Source organism: Merops nubicus, unplaced genomic scaffold (genome assembly GCF_000691845.1).
Source record: "Merops nubicus isolate BGI_N331 unplaced genomic scaffold, ASM69184v1 scaffold16521, whole genome shotgun sequence".
In the NCBI taxonomy this organism is placed as follows: Eukaryota; Metazoa; Chordata; class Aves; order Coraciiformes; family Meropidae; genus Merops; species Merops nubicus.
Window position 1 is genome coordinate 13910 of NW_008589163.1, and position 25742 is coordinate 39651.

General features: G+C 36.7%; 1 protein-coding gene across 1 annotated transcript in view; it reads right to left on the reverse strand.

Annotated features, from left to right (window-relative positions):
* The window catches only part of GLT1D1 (glycosyltransferase 1 domain containing 1), a gene marked incomplete at both ends in the record, with an annotated part of 31345 nt that extends 7956 nt beyond the window's left edge, over nt 1-23389 (reverse strand). Inside the window, 6 exons of the mRNA XM_008949501.1 lie at nt 850-945; nt 10084-10140; nt 11287-11323; nt 15685-15736; nt 21020-21125; nt 23241-23389. Of these exons, the coding sequence (XP_008947749.1) occupies nt 850-945; nt 10084-10140; nt 11287-11323; nt 15685-15736; nt 21020-21125; nt 23241-23389 (497 nt within the window). The remainder of the gene's footprint in view (nt 1-849; nt 946-10083; nt 10141-11286; nt 11324-15684; nt 15737-21019; nt 21126-23240) is intronic.
* Nucleotides 23390-25742: the final 2353 nt, after the last annotated feature.

A 25742-nucleotide genomic window follows, 5' to 3' on the forward strand; every position in this document is an offset into this window, starting at 1 on the left:
TGCTTTGTGCAATCTCTTATGATTCAAGGGTTATTTAACTAAGCTCAGATATTAATTTTGAATCATCTCCAGAGAACAATGTTCTATATAATGGCAGTGACTCTGGCCACTAAGACAAAATTATTCTAATTTTTTTTCCTGTGTGGAGAAACATGTGGAAGCAACTGCAACCACTGTAATTAGTACTCAGTTATATGCACAAGAGAAATCTGCTGCTATTTCAATATCAGAATAGAAGAAGTTACTTGACTTTAATAAACCATATTTGTTACTGGGCATCACAAGGTGGTAAAGGCTTATAAAAGTAAGCTGATTAGTGGAAGCTAAATTTCCAACTCGGAATACCTGAACCCCTCACAGACACAAACAGAACCTGGTAAAACGTTGACCTCTGGGACTATGAGAAAGCTTCAGCCTCGTTTACAGTGTTGAGCCCTAACAGTGGGTGGTAAAATTTGCTAGTAACTTCAATGATATTAATTAGTACACATGCAAATCAGTGTAACAGCCACAGGACAATAAGATAAAAAAGGTATTTTGAAGTAGGTGAACTTTTTTTTTTTGTCTTCCATTAATATTGCATGTAACAGCAAAATAGTTTTCCCAGCAAGTAAAATCATCAAATATTGCTTTGATGCTCTCTTATTCCCAGCTGGCTGGAAAAGACACAGTACAGAAATAATGTCTTGAACAGATCAATGGTTACATGAGCAATTCTCTTTTTAAATGTAAATACATTAAGAAGTTTTCTGCAATGAATAGAACAGCTTATGGCACACTTAGAAACGTTAAAAGGAATGCATCTGAACCCAGGGACAAAACCAGGGTATTCAAATAGCAGGGACCTACCTGAAAATGCATCTACTAAGTACAGGGGGTCTTTGACTCTTCGAAGTCCACATACCAAAAGAAACATATGTAAACTGGCTGTATCTGTAGGAATGTCTGTAACAAACAATTTTCAAAGTCTGAATGCAGATAGAAAAGCTGAACACTCCCAAATTATTTCATGAATGAGCACATACAGTGGTAAAAGCAGTAACAGGGTAGATTCCGAAAAATTATCATTATTGTTCCTTTACTCCTTGCATCAATCCTCAAATCAACTGAGAGAGAATTTATTCATACACATCATTTTACAGGGAACAGGTGTTTATTTCCTGAGGCAGGGAATGGGCAGGATGTGGAGAAAAATCCAGTGGCCAGTATTCTTGAACAGAAGCTGGTTTTGACTGACTAGGCAACTACACAGATCAGTGTGTTTCTCAGTATTTCTACCCATAAGAAGAATGAATCTGTATCCATATAGTAACTCAGCTCAAGAGGGTTAGTTAAGCAGTAGCTGTAGGGATTAGAGCTCTTGATCTGATACTTTTTGCTTTAAAGGATCAGGTAAATGTCCTACAGTTATCTGTCCCTAAGATGCCAGCACTGCCTAGTTGAATAGTTAGCTAGAAGTTAAATTATTGCAAAGCATTAATTTTACTCTTATTGCTAAGAAACACAAATGAGAAATAATTTGGGAAAAAAATCTCACCACAGGATTTTTTACCATTGAAAATTTCTCTTACAAATACACAGCAACAACCCATAGAAATAATTTTGCAGGCTACATTAGAAAAAGAAGATCTAATATTGCAGTTGCCATTGGCTCTATGACAACACAATTAATTCAGAACATACTTCTGGAGAAGGGTCACTATGTGATGAACTTTGGTAAAATGTGTTTGTGATAAAATATTCACAAATTATTGAGTGAACACACCTAACGACAACATAATTTAATAAACACTAGAGGGGTTGAAGTGTTGATGTTTGATTTACTGGACTGAACAAATCAGTTTGTTGCCCTTCAGATCAGCTATTTATTGAGCTCATGGCAAGGATGGATGGCGTGTTACCTAGCACTAGGCAGCTCAACAAGGAGCATCCAGGTGCTGCTCTTCAGCAGCTGGCTGTTTGTGGGACATCAGTGCCCGAGTCCCACACTGGGGCTATGTCACCCAGATCCCAGGAGGGCTTTGCTGCACGGTCAGAGTGACTGCCTGAGGGATTTATGATGAGCAGAGGAAGGCAGCAGGACAGCTGTGGTGGCACAGGGATGTGCTGCTGCTGAACACTGCAGAGCTCCCTCCCTGAGGCCACCTCCTCCCTTCCCCTTCCATTCTTCACCAGTTGCTGGAACAACTCAGCTGCTTGTGGGGCACCTCTGAACCACTGCAACCTAAGTAATTTAAGATCACACAAACTCTGCTTAAGGTTCCTCACGTGTTGTACAATGTAACTGCAGGGTCTGCCCCAGGCCCTGGAAGAAAGAGGGCAGGAGTATCTTCTCTCCTGCCAAGGAAATGGATTAACAAGAGCTCTGCATCAAACCTCTGTTTTGTGGGAAGGGGAGAATTAAACAAGTGGTGACTCACAACATACTCAAGTGCTATTGCTTTTAAAATTAAAACCCAGTTCAGGGACTTTTAAATGCTTCCTGTCACAGGGTTCATTATTGAGTCTGTTTCATTTAACTTAAACAGCTTGAGCTGTCAAGAGAGGCTGCAACAGTCTCAGTAAGTAATATTTTACTGATTATTGGACCAAGAAATAACTTGCAATTCATAGTACACAAACATTTGGATTGAAAAAGCCATTCTTCTGGTGCAATGGGCCATCAATACTGTTTGTTTTTAAGATATGCAGCAGTGGTTTCAATCCATGACATAAACTCACACAAAACAAATTACTAGAAAGTGTCAGGAAAAATCAGATTGCATTTTAACTATCCATAAGGTACAAATTTCCATTTTAAATTATGAATTCCCACATATCAGTGTTCAGCTTTGGCTAGTTTGAAGCAAACTTAAAGTTAGTGCTGAAAGGTCAGAGAGCAACCAGGTCTTTTTCTCAGGTAGCGAGTATAGAATCATTGCAATCTGTACCCTAATCAACATTAACTATGCTTAGAAGAAGTGCTTCTTTTTATCTCTTAACATCTTTTTGTTTCTATCTTATAGTTTTCAATTTATTAGAGAAGGGTTTCAAGTGCTCTGACAATGAAAAGCCCTAACAGACTGCTGCTGTGCAGTCCTGACTGCCATCCTGCTCCCTGTATGAAAACCTTAACCCCAAAGAGAACCAGGGACCTGGCTCCACAGACAGGAATTGTACTGTGTAATTTGGATTCTGCCATTCACTTCCTGTAGAATTCAAATGTACTTCTCCCAAGAATCTCATCAGTAACAGTCTATTTCACTAGTAAAATTACCTAAAATAATATTTATTAATAAAAATAGCCCACTTATTTGACCTTTATGATTCTGAAAAGACATTCACAAGCTTGAACTCTCACTGCAGACTATGCCCTTCATCCATCTTTACAATGCCCTACTTGTCTATCATGACACTTCATGCACTTTTCTCTGAAGTAGCAGCTATTGGGCACATTGGACTAGAGGCTGAATCCTAGATGGCATTTCTAAAAACTGCCACAGAAAGGCTAGTCAAGAAAGGATTTGTCTCTGCCATTCAATTTAATGAAGTAAGAATCAGATGTAGTTTTATTTTATTGTATGCTGTAGATCTTGGTCATCACCTTGTTCATTTTTACAGGCAGACTTTCCTCACTCAATCCACTTAAAAGCACATAAAGACATTCCTGGGAAGAGTGCAACAGCATATCACTGCCACTGTTTAGTTCTGGGAGTTTACTCATTCTAGGTCTACTTAAGATCAGACCTTCTTCAGCAGTTGTGTATCTTATTAGATTTCTGCTCATTCACTGAAAATGGTTACATTCTCACATCAAGATGATGAACATCATCAGTGGTTTTCCCACCTGTTGCTTTCTCAAGCCTTGCTAGCACCCCTGCTGTGGTAAAAAAAAAGCAAACCCCTAAATGCAGCCATTTGTACAAGCAAGCAATCATTTTAGTATGCTTTGTCCTCACCAGAACACTGAAAGGGGGAACACATTAAGAGAATAACTGCAATAGCTGCCTTTTCCAGCTATAGCCATCAGTGGGCTGAAAACTGCTATTTGAAAGAAGATATTTTTTCCTTTTCCTTGAGCTTGAGCGTGGCTTTCAGTAGGTGAATTTTTCCTACCATTCTGTCTTTCCCAGACAGGCTACTTAATCTGGAATAAGATACCACTGCCTTGTGTGATTCTCTTCGAAAATGGAAACACATCAGTCTGGCACCATCAACTGATTTGCTCTTTTGACACATTCACTGTGGCACTGTCTTGTTTGAGTGACTTGTGAACACCCAAACAACAAAAAAATGTTTGTGTCTTTTTTCCCCATTCCTGATCGTGTTACACAAGCAAATTTTCTCCCCATGCCTGCTAGTGTTACAAAAGCAAAGATTTGAAACAGCACACTGTGCTTCACTATCTCTTAGCTCATGCATCCTTCTGCTTGCTTCACAAAGAAAACACAAAGGATCTGTACATAATTAGTGGCAATAAAGAAAAGACTGCGTGGTACATGTTTGCCAGCCAGCCTTCAGAATCACCATACAATAAATGCAAGTCAAGTCTTGCCACTGTAATCAATGTCTCCTTCACTGTCAAAAGTAATTGTCTAATGTCAGGAAGAGATGCTCCTTTAAACATGTGTTGTCAGGATTTCTCTATGGCTGTAGTCTGATTTGTTACTGTGGCTTTATCTAAAGAACCAGCTGCACATTGGCCACAGCCAGCCTTGAGCCTGCTTAACAGGTCACCCATTTAGCAATATGTGAGAGGTCAAAACAAGAACTGTGATTGATAGGATTATGAAAACTCATTCCTCTCATCAGCTTGATGTCATTCTTTACTGATCTGCCACACAGGACTGCAGGGACGGTAACAAACAAACTGCAGGTAAGCTGAAATGAGAGAGGCATAGTGGAAGATTAAGACTGACATGGAACTCCCACAGTCATGCAACTCTTTTTTTCACAGTGGAGCAGAGGTGGTATTATACTGCTCCAAACTGAAACACAGCAATGTAGCATTGGCTCTTAAAATTTCAGAGTGAAGTTGCATGATCAAAAGTGTATCCAGCTGCTGTGCCAGTGTATTTGTTCATAGTATTGGAACCTGGCACAAAATACACTGGCTAATAGATGAAATGTGATTAATACCCAAGATTCATGTTCTGCTGCTGGCTGTGATTCTGAGCCATGGCATGGCCTAGAGAAATTTTGTCAAATTTAAACATATTCATCTAGACTAAGCCATTCATCTACAAGCAGGTTTAATAATTGCTTGACATGAAGCAATGGCACTGGGCTTAACATTTGGTAAAGTGTTTTGAAGTCTTCAGTTGCTAGACAATAAAAGAATGGAGTATATTAAAAGTGGAAAATATTCTCAATAATGCAACACTGGAAATAAGCAGTTATTATTTAAGAATTCATTGGCTCCTGGTTTGTTCTTTATCTGAAGCTGTGTAATGGTTTGTCACATATTTTACTATTATGACACACTATGATAATTTACACCTCAGTCTTTATAAAAACCCATACCTAGACACCAGGATAACAAAACATGAACAGAGACAGCTAACACAAAAGCCTAAATAATTTCTGAAGCATTAGTAAGGATGTTGTTTTTCTAAAAAAAGGCAAGTAGTGTTATCTAAACAGATTTTGAAAGAACAGATTCATTTAACTCCATCCCTCTAGGTACTTGTAGATGTACAGTAAAAATAAATATAGTACTGCAAATCTTTAATCTTACTGAAAAGCTGTAGGCCTCTAAGTGAATGAGTAATATCAAGCATTAGCTTGCTGAGAGGTAAAGATGAAGTTTGAGAACACCTAAAGTAAGCAATTTTTTCACCACTTGCTCAAATGCAGAAAATAAAAATATTTTTCTTATTTACAACTCTTTGCTGTGCTTTTGAATGGTGTTTTTGAGATCTCTACAAAGCAGAAAAATATAAAAAGGAATGATGTGATTTTTCATTTGAAGTTATTATTTTGGACCTGCACCAACAGCAATGCAAAAGCTCTTAAAACGTGTTCGTGCCTTTACAGCTTAAAATCCAATTTGTACTAGAGGTTAAGTGTATTTTATCAAGTATATCAATATTGGGCTCACAGGCTATCATTTAGGATACAAAGATTGCCCAGTAACATAAAAAACAGTCTGCAGTCAAAACATTTCTTATTAATATTAGGCCAAGGTTGAGAAAATATTTCGAGATTAATTTTTCTAACCCCCAATTTCAAGGTCATAGTTGTATTTAGAGAACAATACCATGTCCACAGAATTTGGGCTTAGTCATCCAGTCTGGGTTTTGTTCAGAAACAAAAGCTAACCCATGATGAGATGGTGAGGGTGAACAAGCTCTCCCATTTTCCATTCTGTTCACTTGGAACCACAGCAGGTCTTTCACTCCTTCTGAAAACTGTTCATCTACTCATCTCCTGTGCCTCTGAAAGTATTAACTGATTTCCTAGAAAAGGAAAGTTTTTTTTGCTAAGATTTCAGTTTCTAAAATGGTTATTTTATTTTCTTGAGTTTGATACACAGATAAATTTGTCCAACTCTGGCATCTATTTCTGATACAACATACTTAACCACCTGCAGATCTCAAACACTTATTAATGTTTTATGAAGCTGAGCTTTCATTTTACAAAGCTATTTGTTTCTTAGAAATTATGGGGAAGTAGAGGTAGTAACTATATCCAAAGTGTTTATACTGCTCTTCACATTCAGCAGTGAATAATTGCTAGAATTGGTGATATGTTTGTGAGGAGAACAGAAGTTAAACAAACCTGCTATCTTCCAGGGCCAGGCTACTAATCCAGAAAAATTAGACTGCAAAATTCTCCAGCAATCCTTTTTGTACATTTTTCATTATTTCTAACAGATCAGACAACAAAAAAAAAGCTCTAAGCTTTCTGATCTGTTGAGGAAGACAGATTACTGCTGCTATCATATCATTATTTTGATGGCCAGCTATGTATCTGCACAAACTTTTACTATTTAATGTGGGTCTTTTTTTTCCAGCATAGCTTCAGGAAAATATGTCTCTGTAAAACCCTGTGTCATGGCAGGTTATGTAAACTTTTCAAGCTCTGAAAATAGCCATGCTATAAAGCAGAAATTATCTGAGAGTAGTGAAAGCAAACTAGAGAAACAGATTGCATATTTTATTTGATGGTGCAATAAACATCTGAGCCTATGTTTCTATGTGATCTTCCAGGGAACTAGTTTTCAGTCTTGTCTATTGGGAAACAAACTTTCTCAGTTCATTAGTATAGACTTTGTAAGTTATCTACAGCTTCTATTCACATGATATGTAAGTGTTTATTAGGGTTTACATCTCACAAGCTTCAGCCACGTTCCACTGAAATCAAAAGCAGCCTTTCATCACAGTATGGTGACATCAAGCCTGCCTGTGATCTTAAGTAGCTGAGCTCCATCCTTGAGTTATGTTGTTAATAGAAGATCAGTCTTAGTTTTTGCATTTACTTAGACTGTCTTGTCATTTGCTGTCAATCAATTTACAGCAAAAGTCTGAACTTCGTCTCTCTCAAGTCTATAGAAAGGCAGCTAAAACTGCTAACAAAACTGATTACGCTCTATATTGATTCCTGTGTTATAAGGCCAGAGGAAAACATTTTGATCATCTGGGCTGACCTCCAGGCTGGCACAGGCTGTAATGCTTCCCCAAATAGTCTGAGCTGCTAACTATACTGCAAACAGTGTCTCCTTGAAGTCTGTGTTGAAATCTGCACTCAGTTGAGCTTTTTGATTTGACTACTGTTGCTTACAGTCTCTCATCCACTAAGACAAATTCTCTGAAGCTGACTGTTAACCAGAATGCAAATTAACTTTAAAAGCTGCTTTTTTTTTTTTTAAGATTTTTGTCAAGAAATGTTTTAACAGCCAGCCACTGAAAATACTGCAGCTAGAAGCTAGCACACTAACGCTACACAAACATCAGCCCTACAACTCTCCAGTCTGCTGCTGGGATTATGAAAAAAATACTAACTCCACTATTCATATACTGAGAGTGTATAGCACACATAATAACAACAAAAACCTCCTTCAGTTTGTATTAGGCAATTGCTATTGATGTTGGTGACCCAAACTATCAAATGAAATGTACAAAAAGCAGGGACTCCTGAACTTCTGGTTTAGTACCATTCACTATTTGGGACTGAGGATAGGGGAAGTCTTCTCACAGTAAAATGCATTTGATGCATTCTGCCATTCATTTAAATCTATCATTAAATTTTTTTTGGAGCCATTACACTGATTTAAAGAGTCTACATACTGGTGTTATCTTTAACATGAGTCAAATGTTAAGGCTTTTCTTTGACTTACAAAAAATATCAGTCCAAAGAATATTCATAAGAAGTCTGTTCTACGATCAAATGTCTTGAAATATTCTGAAGAGCCTACTTCATTTCAAGGAATAACTTGACCATGTGTGGCCTAATCACCAAGGATGTTTAACAGTGATGCTTCAAATGTATTCTAATTTGCATTATAGGGCACGTGCTGTTTCTTTACATTCAGCCCTGGGAATCCTGAATTTGACAAATGTTCAAGGATACTGCTAAAGATATAGGCAAGAGTTATCTGGAGAAGTATTTCCCACAAAAGTCATTACATTTCTTTAGATAAGGAATGGAACTTAATGAAAAAAGTCTTTTAAAAAAAATTCATAAATAGCAAGAGGTGAGCAAGATTGGACAGCTTTATCTTTATAGAATCTAGGGATCTTTTTAAGTGCACCTCATTGTGCAAGCCTACACCATCAAAATCATATTCTTCTGAGCAAAACTGCCTTCTATTTTTGATCGTTTTCTACTGATTGCTCCAAGTTTAGTAGAATTTTAAACACTTTGAAGCTGCAAATCCCCAGAAAAGCAATTCCGTGGGAAGTCCTAATTAGTCTGTGGTAAGCGTAAAGGTACAGACAAAACCCAGCCTCCATGTGCAATATTAAAAGACATGGAAATTGCAGGCTGCCACCAGAGATGGACGTAGAGACGAGAGTGATGAGATAAAGGAGATGAAACAGCCATAAAAAAAACAATACTGAACAATCTGATGCCAGTTTTCAAGTCCGTATTTAACAGGCACAGATGTTGGAGTCAGATTTTAGTTTGCTTTTCATGTATGTTATGAATTATGTTGCACTTTTGGATTAGCACACATTAGGAAAAAACCCGCCTCTAATATATTAGATGAAATGCACTTTAGGGGGAGCTTCCCCCTCCTCAATCTGTTGACTGCTCTTTTAATCATAAAATGGTTGGATGTGAGATCAAATCAACACTAAGGCTGTGCTAGCAAGTGACAAATCATTTCACTTCAGAAAATTATTACTTAGCAGAGCTGTGCTTGTGTGCTGTGATTTACTGGGAACAAAATAACCTCACAATGCTCAATTTAAAATTGGACACCAGTTTTGAATAATGGCACACATTTACTGATGTGATAAAGGCACTGACTAGTGAGGACTCATTTGTAACCGAGGGAATGGCTGTGCGATCAGAGATCAGATTGATGAAGAAAATATTGAAATATTTTTACCACAGTTAAATGCCTATGAATTCTTCTTTTGGGGAAAGACAACAGGAGCAATTAGAGCGCTGCCAAGATCAGGTGACTTTAAATTAGGTCATCTCCCTAACATGGCATTACTTTGACAAAAATAGAGACAGGCTGTAGATCAAGAACATATAAAACATCAACATGTAGTTCCCTTCTTCACCACCTCTTCCCTCACTTGCTCTTCTGCAGAAGACAACCACAGTTTCTATCACACAGCTGTAAAGCACAGGTATTGGTCTACTTACCTTCTCAGGGACATTGACCCATCCATCACAGCCATTTATCTTAGGTGCACTTCAGCCATGGGCAGACCAGAAATCTGGAGGCAGTCTGGGTAGTTTAATAATCTAATAACCAGACTAATCTGATCAATATTCTGCCTGAATCTAATATGAGAGTTTTTAATTTTTCCTATCATTAAGTAATTTTATTATACAATCAGCTAAACTCCACATTCTAAATTTATTTCATCATTGACATCTATCAAGAACAAATATAGTGAACGCAGAAAAAAAAGTGAGTTTTACCTGCATTTTGTAGAAATCTATCCCAGTCAAATGTTTCACTAGGCGTAGTCTTAATTCCTGAGTTGAAAAAACAGAAACACAATGAGTTTGATTGGTCCCTGGATGGGTGAACTCTGGATCTTGAAGTCTTGCCCTCAGCAAAGAGTATTTCTGTCAAGGACACTGAATTCCATACACAGCTGGTCCCATCCCAGCTTTTCTCAGCCCAACAATGTCAGGCTGTCTGCATAATCGTTCTGTAGCCATCAGACTGAAATTCAATCAAAAATTTTGACAGTCACACAGTGTATGAACTTTTTTATGGCAGCCCTGGGAATTAAGCTAACTGACATTACTCTGAATTTGGCCTTTTAAAATCTAAATATGAGATAATACTATCTGAGGGAGCATATTATTCCAAAACAGACAGAGGTCAGCTGAGACCCAAGTCCTTAACATAAAGCAAAGAAAGTACATTAAATCTATATCAGAATTAAATATTAATCTAAACTGAATATAAAATCTTCTTTTGCGTTATGTTAAAGATTATTTTACTAAACTGTTTTATTAATTTATTTAATCTCTTAGTTAACTTATTACCTTACAAGGGGTTTAAACATAAACTAAACATGGGCTAAAGAGATTTCACAATGAGTTATTTCAATATAGCAGTTTTGAAAATTATTCTATTTTTTTGAAAGTGAAATTGGAATGAGTTCAGGAATCTGTAGACAGTTATTTTTAGAGAAATAAAATCAGGGGCTGCAGCTTAAGTAATCACATCTAAAATGCTGAGATGAGTGCTCCCCAGACTACTCACAAAAATTATATACTTTGTATTAGATACTTTTTGTGCGTCATCATGCTGGGAACTCAAAGCATTTAAAGGAATTTGGAGTTTCAGAGCATAACTATTCAGCATCAAAAGTTCTGTATGCTTTGGAGAAAGCTCAGTGTTACCTTAGATGTTACCTTATCTTTCAGGTTCCTACTGTAAAGCATATGAGAAAAAAACAGTTGAAAATTTAGGCGAAGAGAGTGAGATACTGCCTCAATTAATGTCAATGGCAAAAAGCTCAACTTCAATGGAGCCAGGACTTCAAACCACATACCCATTTCAGCAAAATCCTTCCAGGGCAAAGAAGGTAGATACATAAACACACAGGTATCAAACACATGCCTCAAATAAATGGAATGCCTTGGTCAGTATTTCAAAACTCTCACCTTGAGTTTGGACGTATATTTTCTTCCTAGCATCTGGCTTTAAAGAGAGGAAGAAAAGCAACTTTCAAAGCAACCATAAAAGATCTGTTTAATCTTAAAAAAAAAACCTAGTATAACAGAATGCACATCAGTGTGACTTTCTTTCAACTATTAAAAATCAAAACAGACTCTTAGAAAGATACATTTAAGCAACACCAAAATCCAACAGTCAGCAATGTAAATTACATTTACAATGAACAGTATCAATGAATCAATTTTGCAGTTACCAAGTTAGTACAAACTTATTTTTTAGTTTATCTCTGTATCCTTTCTCATAACCATTAACCTGTTTATTGCATAGAAAATTTAAATATTTCCCTAGAAGAGAAAGATTTTTCAACTACAGACAACCCTAGTTCCCAAAATATATAAAGTCTTGAAAGACAAATTATAGCTTGCTTTGAAACCACAGTCTATGTTTATGTAATAGAATTTTTAAACATGTTAGGCAGGAAACAAATCCCATTTACCTCCAAACTTTTCAAAAATTGTTGTCAAATATGTGTAGACTTGTCTATACAGGAAAACTGGCCAGTAGTAGTTATTGCAGAATATCCCCAAATAAAAACTGCACAAGAAATTATTTTAAAATAGCTACAGTGAAAGATGTAATTACTACACTTCCAAAGTTACTCCTGAAGTGCTACTATTCTAGTTATTTAAGTGATTAAATAAGCAAGTTCCTTTTTCAGTATCTGCCTTTTTCACCTCCCATGGCTCTTTCTACAGTGCAGATGGAAAGAGGACTCTGAGATTGTCCCTCCAACCACTCCAGCTCTGAACGGTGGCACACACTGCTGATGCACTGCTGAACTCCTCCAGCTAACTGGGGCTATGCAGACTTGCCTCCTAACGTGGAAAGTTGCAGGAAGAACACAGCCAGAGTCAACCAAGGCAGAGCAGCACTGTGTCCAACAGCACCTCAGCCTTCCCTTCTCCTCTCCCACCCCTGCCCCCTCCTTAGCAGATTGTGAAATCACACCTACAGGATAATGACTTGAAAGCAAGAACAGAACTTGTATTAGGAGAACAAGAATTACTGCAGAAACAAGCTGTTAAGTCATCAATTCCTGAACCAGTCATCTCAGGAAATAAAAAGCCAAAGAAGGGATTTTTTTAAAAACTTTTTTAACATTCTGGGTTTTGGGCAGTCCACTGTCCACTCTGTCATACCAGTGTATTTTAGTCAGCAAAAGTGAACTGGAAAAAGAAATGGACAGGAAAAAAAAGTCATAAAACAAGTTAATAATCATCAACAAGCAGTTCATAGATGGGAAGAAGGTGGTTTCTGGGAACCAGAGTGAATTAGCTAAGTCACAAAAACTACAAGCAACAAATCCACACATAAATGAAGCAGGGAAAAACACTGTTTACACTAGAGTAGAAAACTAAGGATATTCTACGGGCTTTATCTTCCAAAAGCTGTATGAACTTCTGCATTCAAAGCATTTAAAAATAAGAAAAAAAATGTTTTAATAAGTTATTTTATTGCTTAACATTTCTTTGTCCTTCTCTTACCTATGAATAAGTAGTATTTTAAATTATATCACATCTTCCAATCCTAAAAAAAAACCCAACTTTCCAACAATGGAGACAACATGGCAAGCTGGAAGCCCACTTCAGAATTTAAATTTGTAGGATGAGCAGGACAGGTGAAATTCAGCACTAGGGTGTAGATGCAGCAAAAGAAGGTGGAGCAAAGCAGATGGGGCAGAGGACAGCTTAAGCCACCTTGCCTCCACAGCTGACAGGCTGCTCAGCTCTGCCTCAGACTCCGGTGGGTGCAGACAGACGTTCAGCTCCCCAAGCCCACTAAGTTTCAAAAATAAGCTTAAATGAAGCATCTGGTTTCATGCTCTGCTGGACCTTTAATGGCTTACAGTGAGTAAATATAATCCTGCCAGGGCTTGGATCATCAAGAAGAAAATAGCAGGAATACTGTGTAACAGGGCATACAGAGGTATTCACACTTAATAGATCACTTTTCTGTTATGCTCTTTATTTTAAATGGTCTTGAGGAGAATGGGAAAATGAAATTGAATGCTAATAAAAGTGGTTTAGGTAATTCTTATGCACCAGTTTTACACTACTGCAATAAAACACTAACCGTAATCACAAGATCTTTTACAGTATTTCAAACTTGCTTGGAATACAGATTATTACAAATGCTGCATTACCTACTTCATAATTAAGGATAATTTATCCAATGTAATAGAAAAGAATTTCTTGGAAGATACAGTCCTTGAGCACAGTGCAATTGCTTACATGTTTGTCATTTAAATTCTTAATTGACTGTCTAACTAATAAAGCACACATTAGAGGAATAATGCAGTTCACATTAGTGTGAGTTAATATGTAAAAAGAGTTAATGTTCCATGACCCAGGTACAGAGAGATTGATTCATATTCTTCACTGTTTGGAAGTAAACGAGTCGCATTTGTTCTCACCCTTTATATGAAGACACGGTTGGAAAGAGAACTCAAAACCCTAGCATTTAAGACACAGGTCAGCAGATGGTATTTCAGTTTAGGACTTGACAGACTTGCCTCCAATTCCCTGTCTGCCACAGAACTCCTCCAAAACACTGAGTGAGTCTCAGAGGCCCAGAACACAAAGGTGTTTAGGTAAAATCATCAAATTTAAGTATTTAAATACATTTGAGGTGCTGATTTCAAAAGGATTTCAAAGTTCAAGTTTATTTCTTCTCCTCAACACTGTCACTTTTGACTTTTTCTTGCATAAGATCTATGACAGAAGCTGTGCCCTTTCATGTTTACCCATCATGAAGTTCACTGTAGTAACTATTAAAACCAGGTTATATTTGTGATGTAAATACCAGCTCCTATGTCTGCTCATGAATCCTTTTAAGGCATACAGAGAAATATTTTAAGGCATATAAAGAAAATTGAAATACAAATTTAATATTATTGAATTAATAGTATGGAATATTAAATTGTTTTGTTGTGCAAGCTCCACCTCCAACAGATTTTTTTTTTTAGGTAACAATGATCACATATTGATGGAAATTAAAACTGAAGAAATACCAAGCTCCTAGTTTCTACTACTTGGACTTATTGTTCAACTTCAGTTGACGTTCCACAAGACGAGGTGAGTGGAGCTAACAGCTCACTGCAGCTAGAAGAAAGTGGTCCTGCCTTGGTCTTTTTATCCCAGTATGCTGCCCTTTACTGTCTACCCAATAGCTACTGCTTACTCTTCCCTGGATGTGGTGCTCAGTGAAACTCTTTGTAATCCAGTAGAAGACTGTAGCCAAGAAGTTAGCTGGAAAGCACACCTTGCACAGAATCAGCAAGCCCTGCTGCCTCGTGTGCAGTTTTTCACAGGTTACCAGTGCAGCCTGACACTATGCAAAAGATCTCCTGGTACTCAAATGACTGGCAGCTCTTTATTGTCTTCCTTGGCTCTTCAGAAACCAGGATTGAAGACTGTCTGCTTGAAGGATTTGTCTCAATTTCCCTCCCTGGCAGCCTGCCATCAACTCAGACGCATAAGGGTGAAAATGTTGACACAGTCTATTTTCAAACAGGAGCATCAGATACTAAAAATAATTGCACTGAATGCCTGAAGTAGACTTGGAATATAGTGAATGCAACAGTACCTGCTAAATGAAGAGAAAGAGAACCAACTATTATTACTGCTAGTTCTTTTCTGGCTAAATAACCTCCTTAAAAACAACTGCCAAATGTATTTAACTCCATCTACTGTTGGATGAAAATGATTTTATTCTGTATTTTTTCATATATCATACAGGACAGTGTGTTTCCTGTTATTTTCACAACTAGAGATTAGTTTTAAGAAAGTTTAGTGCTATTTATGTGCTACATATCCTTCAAGTTCTGGTCAACAGGGTTGTATATCACTTACTGCTGGGCTTAGCATAATTTTGATTTTAGCTCTGCAGTTTACTTCAAGAAATTAATTCTATTTCCAGTGTTGACAAAACAAACATTTTCAACTTATTCTTCTAAATTCTGTATTGTAAGTAAAGCTGTTTAGTTGAATTTTGGCAACATAAAGGTTACTAAATTATGCAAAAAGAAACAATATATACATAAGGCATTAGGAGAGACTCAGACACAACAGCAATGATTAGTTTTAAATGTTAAAGAGAAGCACTTCCTAAGATGTTGTATGCTCTTTTAAAATACTAAACAGCTTTTAAATGCCAGATCTATTTGACCTGTTGAAGTACATAAATGCGACAAGCTTTCTCTGAAAATAAAAACAGGAAAGGAGAATATTAAGATTATTACACTTCTCTAGCATTATTGAGAAAGCATTTTAGGAGAATGGAGAGTTGATAATACTATAAGCATCACCATCTTCATGTAAACATACCCACTCTGCTGCTGCCAGTTCCTTCATTTTCATTGTGAAAGCCACTGCAAACCTGTTTAAATGGAAAAAAAATAGCTGGGATCATCTGCTTAAAGTGTTTAAACATAAAACCACACAAGTACTTCAGAAAAAAAACCTTCATAAGAACAAAAAGCAGAGGCTTATAAAATGATTATAGATGGAAAGACAGAAAGCAGGCTTTCAATTTGTTTTGAAATTACCAGAAATCACTGGTCAAATAAATTATATCTCTTCAGGCTTTACAGCTCAGAGCTCTTGGGAAGTTAAAGTGAGGACTGTTTAAAGTAAGAGAAAACCCAAATAATGGGAACATCCCCCAGTTTATCTCAATTCATATGTACAGCTGCAGTAGTGAATTAGCATTTCTTGTCTCCATATCTTTGCCAAGTTGTAACAGCCCTCTTTACAAGCAGACCAGGTAAAAAGAGATCTTAAATCCAGTTTCTTACTGTTGTTATTTGACAACATTCAGTCTCACTATTTGAACCCACTGCAGCTCAGCTTAATTTAAATGAGCAGATGGCTTTTTTTTAAACCTTTCCCCAAACTTCTCTCCTTACTTCTAAGTAGTCAAAGCTGTCAATGAGAAACAAACATCTGGGAGAATGAAACATTATTCTTCTGGAAAAATGCCAGAAATAAATTAAGTAAGTAAAAAAAATGAAAAGGGATCCAGTGACTGGGTTTCAACTCTGGGTTTCAACTCATCTCATAGACTTGGGACACTAAGCTCTGTAGCCCTCAATGTTAGGCATCTGCAGTGGATATGAAATTTGCAGTGCTGAGTGGGACACCTGATATTCCTTTATAATAAATAGGAATGACTTGGGTGCCCAGAAATGAGATTTCCCACAGTCATTGTCACAGGCAGAGGCTGTTACGTTGGCCAGACATGGTACTGACAGACAGGCATTTTGACTGATCTCTGGTCAACACTTTGTTACAAGAAGGGCATTTAAAAGACTGAACTGTAAAACAGTATATGAACACCACCTACTCCTCCTCTGAAATGCATATAAATCATAACACCAAAGTAAGAGAAAGCAAACAGAAATGTACTTGAATAATTTAATGGCTAGAAGTTTCATATGGGAGGGAGAAAAGAATTCTATTCCCAAGCTTACTTCCAGCTTTTCCTTTGTGGCTGTTCATAATGCCCCACCTGGAGTTCTACTTATGTGCCTTTGAGAAATGCATGTAATACACTGTGACTCCACATAACAGAAGAGTTATGTCAGGGATCATTTAAAAGCAGCATTGGTAGGAACAGTTCTCATTTTTGGGTGTCTCATTACAGAGTCTTCAGGCACAGAAGGCTGATTTCTAAACATACTAGATAAACAAGTTATTCTTACTAAGAGCTTGATGTAATACCAAGCAGTCATGTGAGACATTTTTATGGAGTCAAGTTAATAAAGAATCCCTGTTCAGAAGAGATCTTAAGAACATGTTTGGTTTCAATGTAGCTTTTAAGTTGTGATGAAATATAAACACATGCTTCTAAAGTTCCTAAAGAGAACTTCAGTGTTAACCAGAACTACAAATGGGACCATTTCTGAAGATCTGTCCTGTGGTATAGAAGTGTTTGAACACCTCCTTCACTTGAGACACATGTCTGCTCAGCAAAATTCCTTTCTTTTAATTGCTTTTATAGATATTGGATATAAAACAGGGGTTATCACATATTGTACTTAGGATTCAGTGTTTCTTTTTCATAGAATTAATGTTATGTTCCTGCCCTGAGCCAACCCTGACATCTCAATGGTTAGAGATGAAGCACATTGCTAAGTCACAACCAGAACAGTGTTTTTCCATGGGAGACATTATGTTATAATTTGAGGACATGTAAGCACTATCATTCATTAGAAACTCACACAAATACTGAATTATAACTCCTACTTTTGTTTCTTGAAACAAACCTCATTCCCATACATTTGTTTTGGAGTATCTGCTTTATGGTACTACAATGAATTTCACATAACACAACTTGACAGCTTTAAGGCTATTAAAGCCTTTGCAAATGCTTGTTTTGTCAAGTTGCACATGCTCCCTTTCCAGTTTTTGCAATTATACTTTCAATTCATCACATTAACAAGCAGAAAAAAATGTTCCTAAGTCTACAAAACAGTGTTCAATAGAAAAAAAAAATACCCTAGAGGAATACAACCACCATTTAGAGGAATTTGATTAAAAATGAAACACGCATTATAAAGCTAGACAGTGTTCAATACTTTGTTTTATGGAATGTGGTGGTATATTGTCCTGGACAAGTAATCTACAATTCATAATACTTTCTCCTGAGAACCCTGTAATCAATAAAGGGGAAAAAAAAAATCAATGTTTCTTTTAATAACTATGCAATGAATAATACTAGTGATAATATTGGAGAAAAGATCCATCCAAAATAACTTCTAAAGAACTGAAATACTTCTCCTGTAGCACAGAAAATATTATGAACTGTAAAAGGATCCAGTAATATATTTTAAAATATCATAGGAAATCCAAGGCACTAAACAATACTTTAAGTTCCTAACTTAATTATCACTAAAAACAGAATAAAATAAATTCAGTAAGGCATAGTTTTTCTATAATCCCTATTACCTGTACTTGTGACAGATCATATTTTAAACAGAACTGGATCAAATGTACACACTCAGAGATTCTATTTTTATACCATTTTGCACAATGCTGAAATTTAGATGACACATTAGATAGCTTTTTTTCTCTTCCTTCAGTCCTGTTTAAGGAACAACTTCTGATTTTTTAACGAGAGAAGTAAACAAGTACATAAATTTTGCCTTGAATGGGGCCTGGAGCTGCTTTTCAACTACAACTAAGATGTAAGAACATGCCCTAATGATTTTTCAATGAGAGTGATTAAGTGCTGTCTTTAAAATCTGTTTACCTACCACATTTTATAGGGCACTATAGACAGAAGAGCATATCTATGCCAGCATTAAGTTAGCTAATAATAACCAGAACATATAGAGGTATTAGCAAAGATAAAAAACTATGAGATGCAAGCCTGCTGCAGATCCTGTATGCACTTCCTCATTCCTAACCTGAACCAAAATCCATACTGCTGTCTCTGAACCACTGTAGTTATCTGTCTGAGGTAGAATGCTGGGATGAATGGACAGAGATAGTATCCTCAGCAAGCTCTGCTCAGCAAGGTGTTTAAGCTCTCCTAGGGTAGGTATGCATGCAGTACCAGATTTGATAAGACGTTCCAGATCCTTACATTTTATCTCACCTTCTACCCTCAGGAACTCCTTTGCTTATGCAGAGCTCAATTCTGGAAGAATGACTCTTCAAAGGACCCAAGGCACCAGAAGCTGAGGCACACTATAGTTCCATGAGGTTGAGTGACTTACTCAACTTACTGCCACCAAAAAGACATCCTTCTTGCATGCTCCCCCGAGCTGACTTTTCTTATTAAAGAGGTAGAAAACTAACCCAGAAAAAAATAAAATAAAGCCAGTTTTATGAGTTAAACCTGCTCAGAAATCAGTCCAATCCTGGCAGAAGGAAGGGGGGGTGTCACAGTCACAAGCAAGAAAGAGGAGGAGAGGAAGAGAGGAAGCAGTAGAGCTATCTGCTGTCAGTGAGAGTATGCTGGCTACATGTGAACTGGAAACCTTACCTTCTACCTCGATAAGACTGAAGCTAGCCATTAGTTTCATCCATTTGAAGCTTTACTTACATAAAATGCTTTAGTTTCCAATAACAAAAAGGCTTTTTGACCCACCATGGACATGATCAAACATTATCAAAGCAAACAGACCTTTGGATCAAGCAGAAGGGATTTTTTTTTCTGAGATTTTGAAAAAATGAGAAATTCTGCAAAACACCTTTCTGGTTTTTAGTAATTTTCTCTCCTTTCTGATCCATTCTTGAACTGCATTTGATGACTGCACTGAGATGTCACTAGAACTTTTCCAGACTTTAAAACACCTTGAAAATATTCCCTTATCAATTCACCTAAGAAGTTAAGAAAAGGTGCTTAAAGACGTTTTTCAGTCTCTACTTCTTTGTTCATGTATCTAGGGAAAGGATAGCATTAGCAGGGAAAAAAAAGAAGAAAATCTCTTCATACTTGAGTCACCTTCTCTTTAATTGAGCACTCTGCCAACAAGCAAAACGCAAGGCCTCCAGGAACAGGTTGGATTGTGTGAGGCAGAGGACAAATGCCAGTTATATTTAGTTGTCATCTCACTTAGGTCAAACTGCTGGGCACCTTCGTCTGTATGTGCAGATGGCACTTAATGTAGAAAATATGTTAGTTCCAGTACAGGATATTTTATATGTATGAATATATGTAACATAAAGCAGAATTTACTAAGAAGTTTTAAAACCAACAACTTGGAGCAACATTTAGCACTTCTGGCACAGGGCTCTGGCAAACGGGGTCCAACCTTGTTTAGGCCAATAATATTACTACAATCAGATTTAAAGAGTATATTCATACCTCCACCAATAACAAATATTTGCTATTTAAATAATCATACCTCCATCACTAACTCACTCCACTACTAGAGTCACCATTTAAACACCAAAGATCAGTCATTTTATGGCCAGGATAGTTCTGTACCATTGAGAACTGAACAGGTATTGCTATAGATGTGTATTTCTCTGCAAATACAAACAGCCTAAAATAATTTTGTTAAGAAATTAAAATTTCATTGCATAAAATTGTATGCATTACAAACACAACAGATAAACCACAAGTTGCTGCAGTCCACAGTTATACTGCACACCAAAGGCTGTCTTTATAATGTGTACCCATAAAGCAGATTACAGAGCAATATGCTGATAAATCCCAGGTTAAGCATTCTTGCTCTTATTTTTCTCATTTCTTTTACCTGCCTTAGAATTTTATAGCCTTATCACATGCATATTTCTATTATTCTAGAAAACAGTTGTGATTCAGTGACAAAGCACAGGATTAGTTAGCAAAAGCACGTATTTCATTAACTTTGAATGGGATTGGAGTCTTTTTTGAAAATTCACAGCCCAAGAGACCAAGATTCAGCACTACCTCTGCCAACTTTTACATGGACAAATAGGATGAAACGATTGTAACAGAGGAAATATAAAATTAATAGATTGCAAACAGACTATATTTTATGAATAAATTGCTCTGCTTCCATCTGTGAATCAAAACATAATATGTAGAAGTCATAGGGATTTTGAGTAGTCTGTTCTTTGTCCACTGGCCTACACATGTCCCAGTGATTCCAAGCATTTATGGAACAGTTTCTAAAAGATCTGCTGTCAGAAAAATGCAGTTTCCTGTCATAAACCTTACACATACCTGGCTTCTCCCAGCACTGCTCCCATTACCCGACGTTTCTCTTCACATCTGATATCTTCATTTACATCTGTCCCACCAAAGATGATCCCAAAAGGAATTCTGCTACCTGCAAAGCATTGACTACAATGAGAAGTTGAGCAACAGGTCTAGGTAATGACTAGAAGGGGACATTAAGAGTGAAAATGTATATAGATAATATTGTATCATATACGTAAGCAAAAGCCTTTGAAAAACAAACCTGGAGAAACTTGAATTTTTATGGGTTTGTCACTAAAAAAACCCACACAATAACTATGCTCTTTCACAGCATGTCAGTCTGATGTATAGCTATGAGATTGTTTTTACTAAACATGGAAAAGGCAAAGAAAAAATCTATTACTTTCTACACTTCTACATTAATAAAATCATGTCTATCCTAGTGGTGACTGCACTCTAGTAAAAGCTTAGTTTGGATACACAGCACCAGAATGAATTCATATTTGCCACAGCCTAAATATGAATTGTGGCTAGACTTACACAGACAAGGCCAAAGACTACTTAGATGAAAACAGAAAAGCCAACAGCAGTGCAAGATTCCTTTCCAATAGTATTTCTTCTCCTGGAGTCGGGTTATTATTAGTAAGTGACAAGTTAGCAGTAATGCTCTCCCCTTAAACTAAGCAAGCCAGCAGACAATACTGTTTACTGTTGATTGTTTCAGCACCAAAATTGATTAAGTGGTCAGTTTTCCACTACATTAAGCTAACAAATAACAACCTCGTGGTGGCTAATTTACTACATGCAGAACATAGTTTTAAATTCCAAATGAGACAGCAGTTTTGCAAAAGAAACAGTCTCCAGTAAGACAGTCTTCAAAACCTGCCATTCCAGTGACTGATTTTGTGGACTTAGCAGATTTGTTAGCTGTAACAGATGAAGCCAAGGTCTCCTTCTGACTGTGAACAAGAACAAGTAGTTAGGCTGTACTGCCACTACACACTGTGTATCAAGAAAGGCAGAAAATATGCTTTGTTTGTTCCTTTTTGCTATCAGATGGAAGGGGAGAGAGATCAAGGATTTGTAGACAACTCTGTCCTCAGCACTGGACCCACAAGGAGAGCACTAGAGGTTACTGTGTTGGTAGGGGTTCTTTCTTTTAGAGATGATCTAACAGACGTTGATATTTATGGCTGTGAAAACTACTGGTGACACTTTCCATAGCTACCCACAGTGTTTAGAGAGGAAGGGGTAATGATAGGTTAAATTCAGTGAACTCTCAAAATACATAGTTAAAAACAAGCAAATAAGGAAATCTTAAAGTAAATGTGGAACAAAATATATGTTGATAAAGATAGAACACATACTATGTGTTTCACATTTATATGTGAAAATTAAGAGAGCTGTAAGATGAGGATTTATTAGCACTGCTAATTTCCTCATTACTAAATGAAAGAGCAAACAAAAATCATGCCAGATATAATAATTCAGGGTTTCTGAAAACCCATCAGCACAAATTGTGGGTGGAATTCTGAAGTCTGAAGACTAGCACAACACAAGTTATATTGGGATCTAATGAAAATATCAAATGATGTGCCTCTGCCCAAGTGAATAGATTTGTACAATACAAAGGTGATCTCAAAAATGGATACACTTGTAATTTCACTAGCTGACAGTGCCTGTCATTTTGAAAGCTAGTGCTTCTACCATATCATTAACAGCAAGCTAAAATTCTGTTCTACATGGCTAGATACAATAGAAAATTTTATTATTTGTCTGATAACATCCTGTCTCCTGCAGTTTAGCTGGCATGAACGACATCTCAAAGTTATTTCATGTCCAAAAAAACCCTGACTCATTTTTGAGCAGAAAAATCAAATTATCCCTCTGCTTTCTTCTATTTGACCTCAGCTATACTTAGCCAAGCCATTGTCCTCTGAAAAAATACATTTGCTGAAAGTATCTTAATGTTAATATAACACTCTTACCTTAGTGCAGTTGAAGTACTTTATTATAAGATGCACTTTGTGCTTTAAAAGTACATTTATTTAGTTCTCTCTGGATCAGATCTCCCACAGAGAAAGATTTTCAGCATTTCTCAACATTCCTTGATGTGGATAAACAGAATAACTACATTATGTGTGAGTTGATACATTTATAGCCATTTATAACTGTTTGTATTCACTCTCTTCTCTTTCAGTACCTTTTTCAGATTATTTTTATTGCAAAATAAAAAGAGGGTTACCTTGGAGAAGTCTGCCTCCTTTATAGAGATGAATGGCCAGGGCTGCATCAAACTTGTCTGTGGAGTTCAGATTTGCTATTTCAGCTGGACTTTCATACATGAAAGCATCTTTAAGAACACAGATATGTCCTGCAGCATGTAGATGATTCCTTCATTATTGGAACAAACAGAAAAAGAATTTTAAAAGATATTATTAATGTTGCAGGCATGCCAGTATATTAAATAAACTCAATCAAAACACTTTTCCTCAATATTTTTTTTCACCTTTATGCTGCTCTTGTTCAAGCTAATATTTTTTTTCTCCTGCATTCACCTTTATGCTGCTCTTGTTCAAGCAACCATGGAGTTTTTTACAAGGGATTTTTTTTTTTTCCTGTGAAATATGTTACTTTCACCATTGTGCAGCCACAGGCACACTTCCAAGCAAACTTATCTGCATCCATTTTAAGGCCCAACTCTACCAAGTATCAGCATCACCTTTAGAAACCAGCAGAAGTGAAGCGTGATCAGGATCTCTCCTAAGTGAGCTTCAGCTTAGTATGCTGAGAAGACTCCCTTTGAATTGAATGTGTTAAACCTTGGTCTTAAGAGAATTTCAGATCCTTGTTCTGGAGAAAGGCCACCAAGTGAAGAAAGCACAAATACGTTCAGCTAATTAAAGCTACCAAAAACACAGAACATGGGGAAAAAGGAATACATAAATGAAACCAGAGAGTTGTAATGGCATTCCTTTTCTGTTTGGTTGTTGGATTAATTGTTTCTTGTCTTAGTTTACCCAATTGAATAACAGGCACAGGACAATTGAAGTATAAGAAAAAAAACTACACAAAAGTAATTACACAAATACTTTCACAGTCCTTTTTTAAAAATCTCAATTGCTAAAAAGAAAAAAAGAAACACCCCCCCCCCAGTGTCAGCTTACCCATTCATCTTCAAATACAGTGGTTCCTCATATTAAACATTGATTCAAAGACTGCCAAAGTCAAAGAACTGATTACAGGACACTTTACTTTAGGCCCTTTGGTGAGCTTTGTTTTAGTCTCTTCTTCTCTACTGTAGGCTCCCAATTCCTCCCACCAAACCCAGAATCAGTAATGAATGTTTCAAATGACATCAGCCTAAAAACATACATAAAAAACCCCATGTTTTGATAGCAGCTAACACACTGTACCTGCTGACATGTAGTGTTTACATTTTGAAGAGCATCAAAAGACCACAATAACGTTTGCTGCTTATTACATATTGTTCCAGTTGATTCATTTCTCATAGCCTATTAATTGTTCTGGCATTAAAATCCTTCTAACTCAATAGCTTCTTGGATAATGTCATCTCCTTCCTTTCCTGATCATTTCATATCCTCCCAAAGAATGTAATTTTCTGTCCTGTAGAAGTTAGTCATTACTGCAGAAATTGCTGCTAAAAATGTTGTAAAATGTCTGGAGGCCTTGGGAGGAATGTGTTAGCACTACATCAGACAGAGCTCCACTGGCACAGCATATGGTGCTGTACTTCTTCCCGATTCCAAAAAGAAACTCCTTTTACTTTTAACTTCACTGTTTTATACAAGACCAACACATTATAATAAGTACTAATCAATAATAAAATACAGCTCCTCAATTACACTGTTGAACACCTAACTTACATTAGTTGTCCCATGGACTTGTTCAAAGTGCCTGCTTGCCTTTTGAAAGAGGCTCTCAATTTATATCTAAATAATGATGCCCAAAACTTACAGCTATGGACAGAAAATCTCTTGGGCAAATACTTGGTATGCTCATGCATGCATTCCATAATTTCACAGGTGCTTATTAAATAGTCTAAAAGAATCTTTTCCCATCAGCATTCCAATTACCATGTATCACTATCATGTACAAGCAATATCTTTGCATATTACAATTAATTTGAAAATAACTCTCTCAAGACAACAGGAATCAAGAAATTCAGCCAGGAATTTCGATCTAAAACTTTTTTTTTTTTTTTAATATGCTAGGAATGAATACTTTTCCTTTCCTTCAGTTTCCACAGCTCCAAATCTCATAGCTCAATGTCAGCTGTTTCTGCAGTAAGTAGCAGGGGACTCCCTCAAGTGTTGCAAGGCTCAAAAACTGTGGATTACCTCTATTACTTCAAATTTTTTTTTTTTACACATAATGACTGAGGAGCATGTAAAAAAAAAAACTGCATACAGCTTAAGAAGGAAAAATGATCTAATTATTTCCAGAATAATTTGAATTCCCAGATACAAAGAGGTCCTAGTCCCATGGGCACACCATCGATTTCAGAATGATTAGTCAGAGGCTTCAGATTATTCATATATGGAAATAGATGTGTGCAGAGGCAGAGCTGCTGGGTAGGATTTAAGTACTGAAATTTACAGTGATATTTTCATATTTTCTAAATGATTTTTCATCTTTATAACCAAAAAAAAAGCAGACTATGATTTTCACACATATGCTTTTATCAAGGAACATGATAAGAGGTTGCTGCAAAGCTATTGCAGCA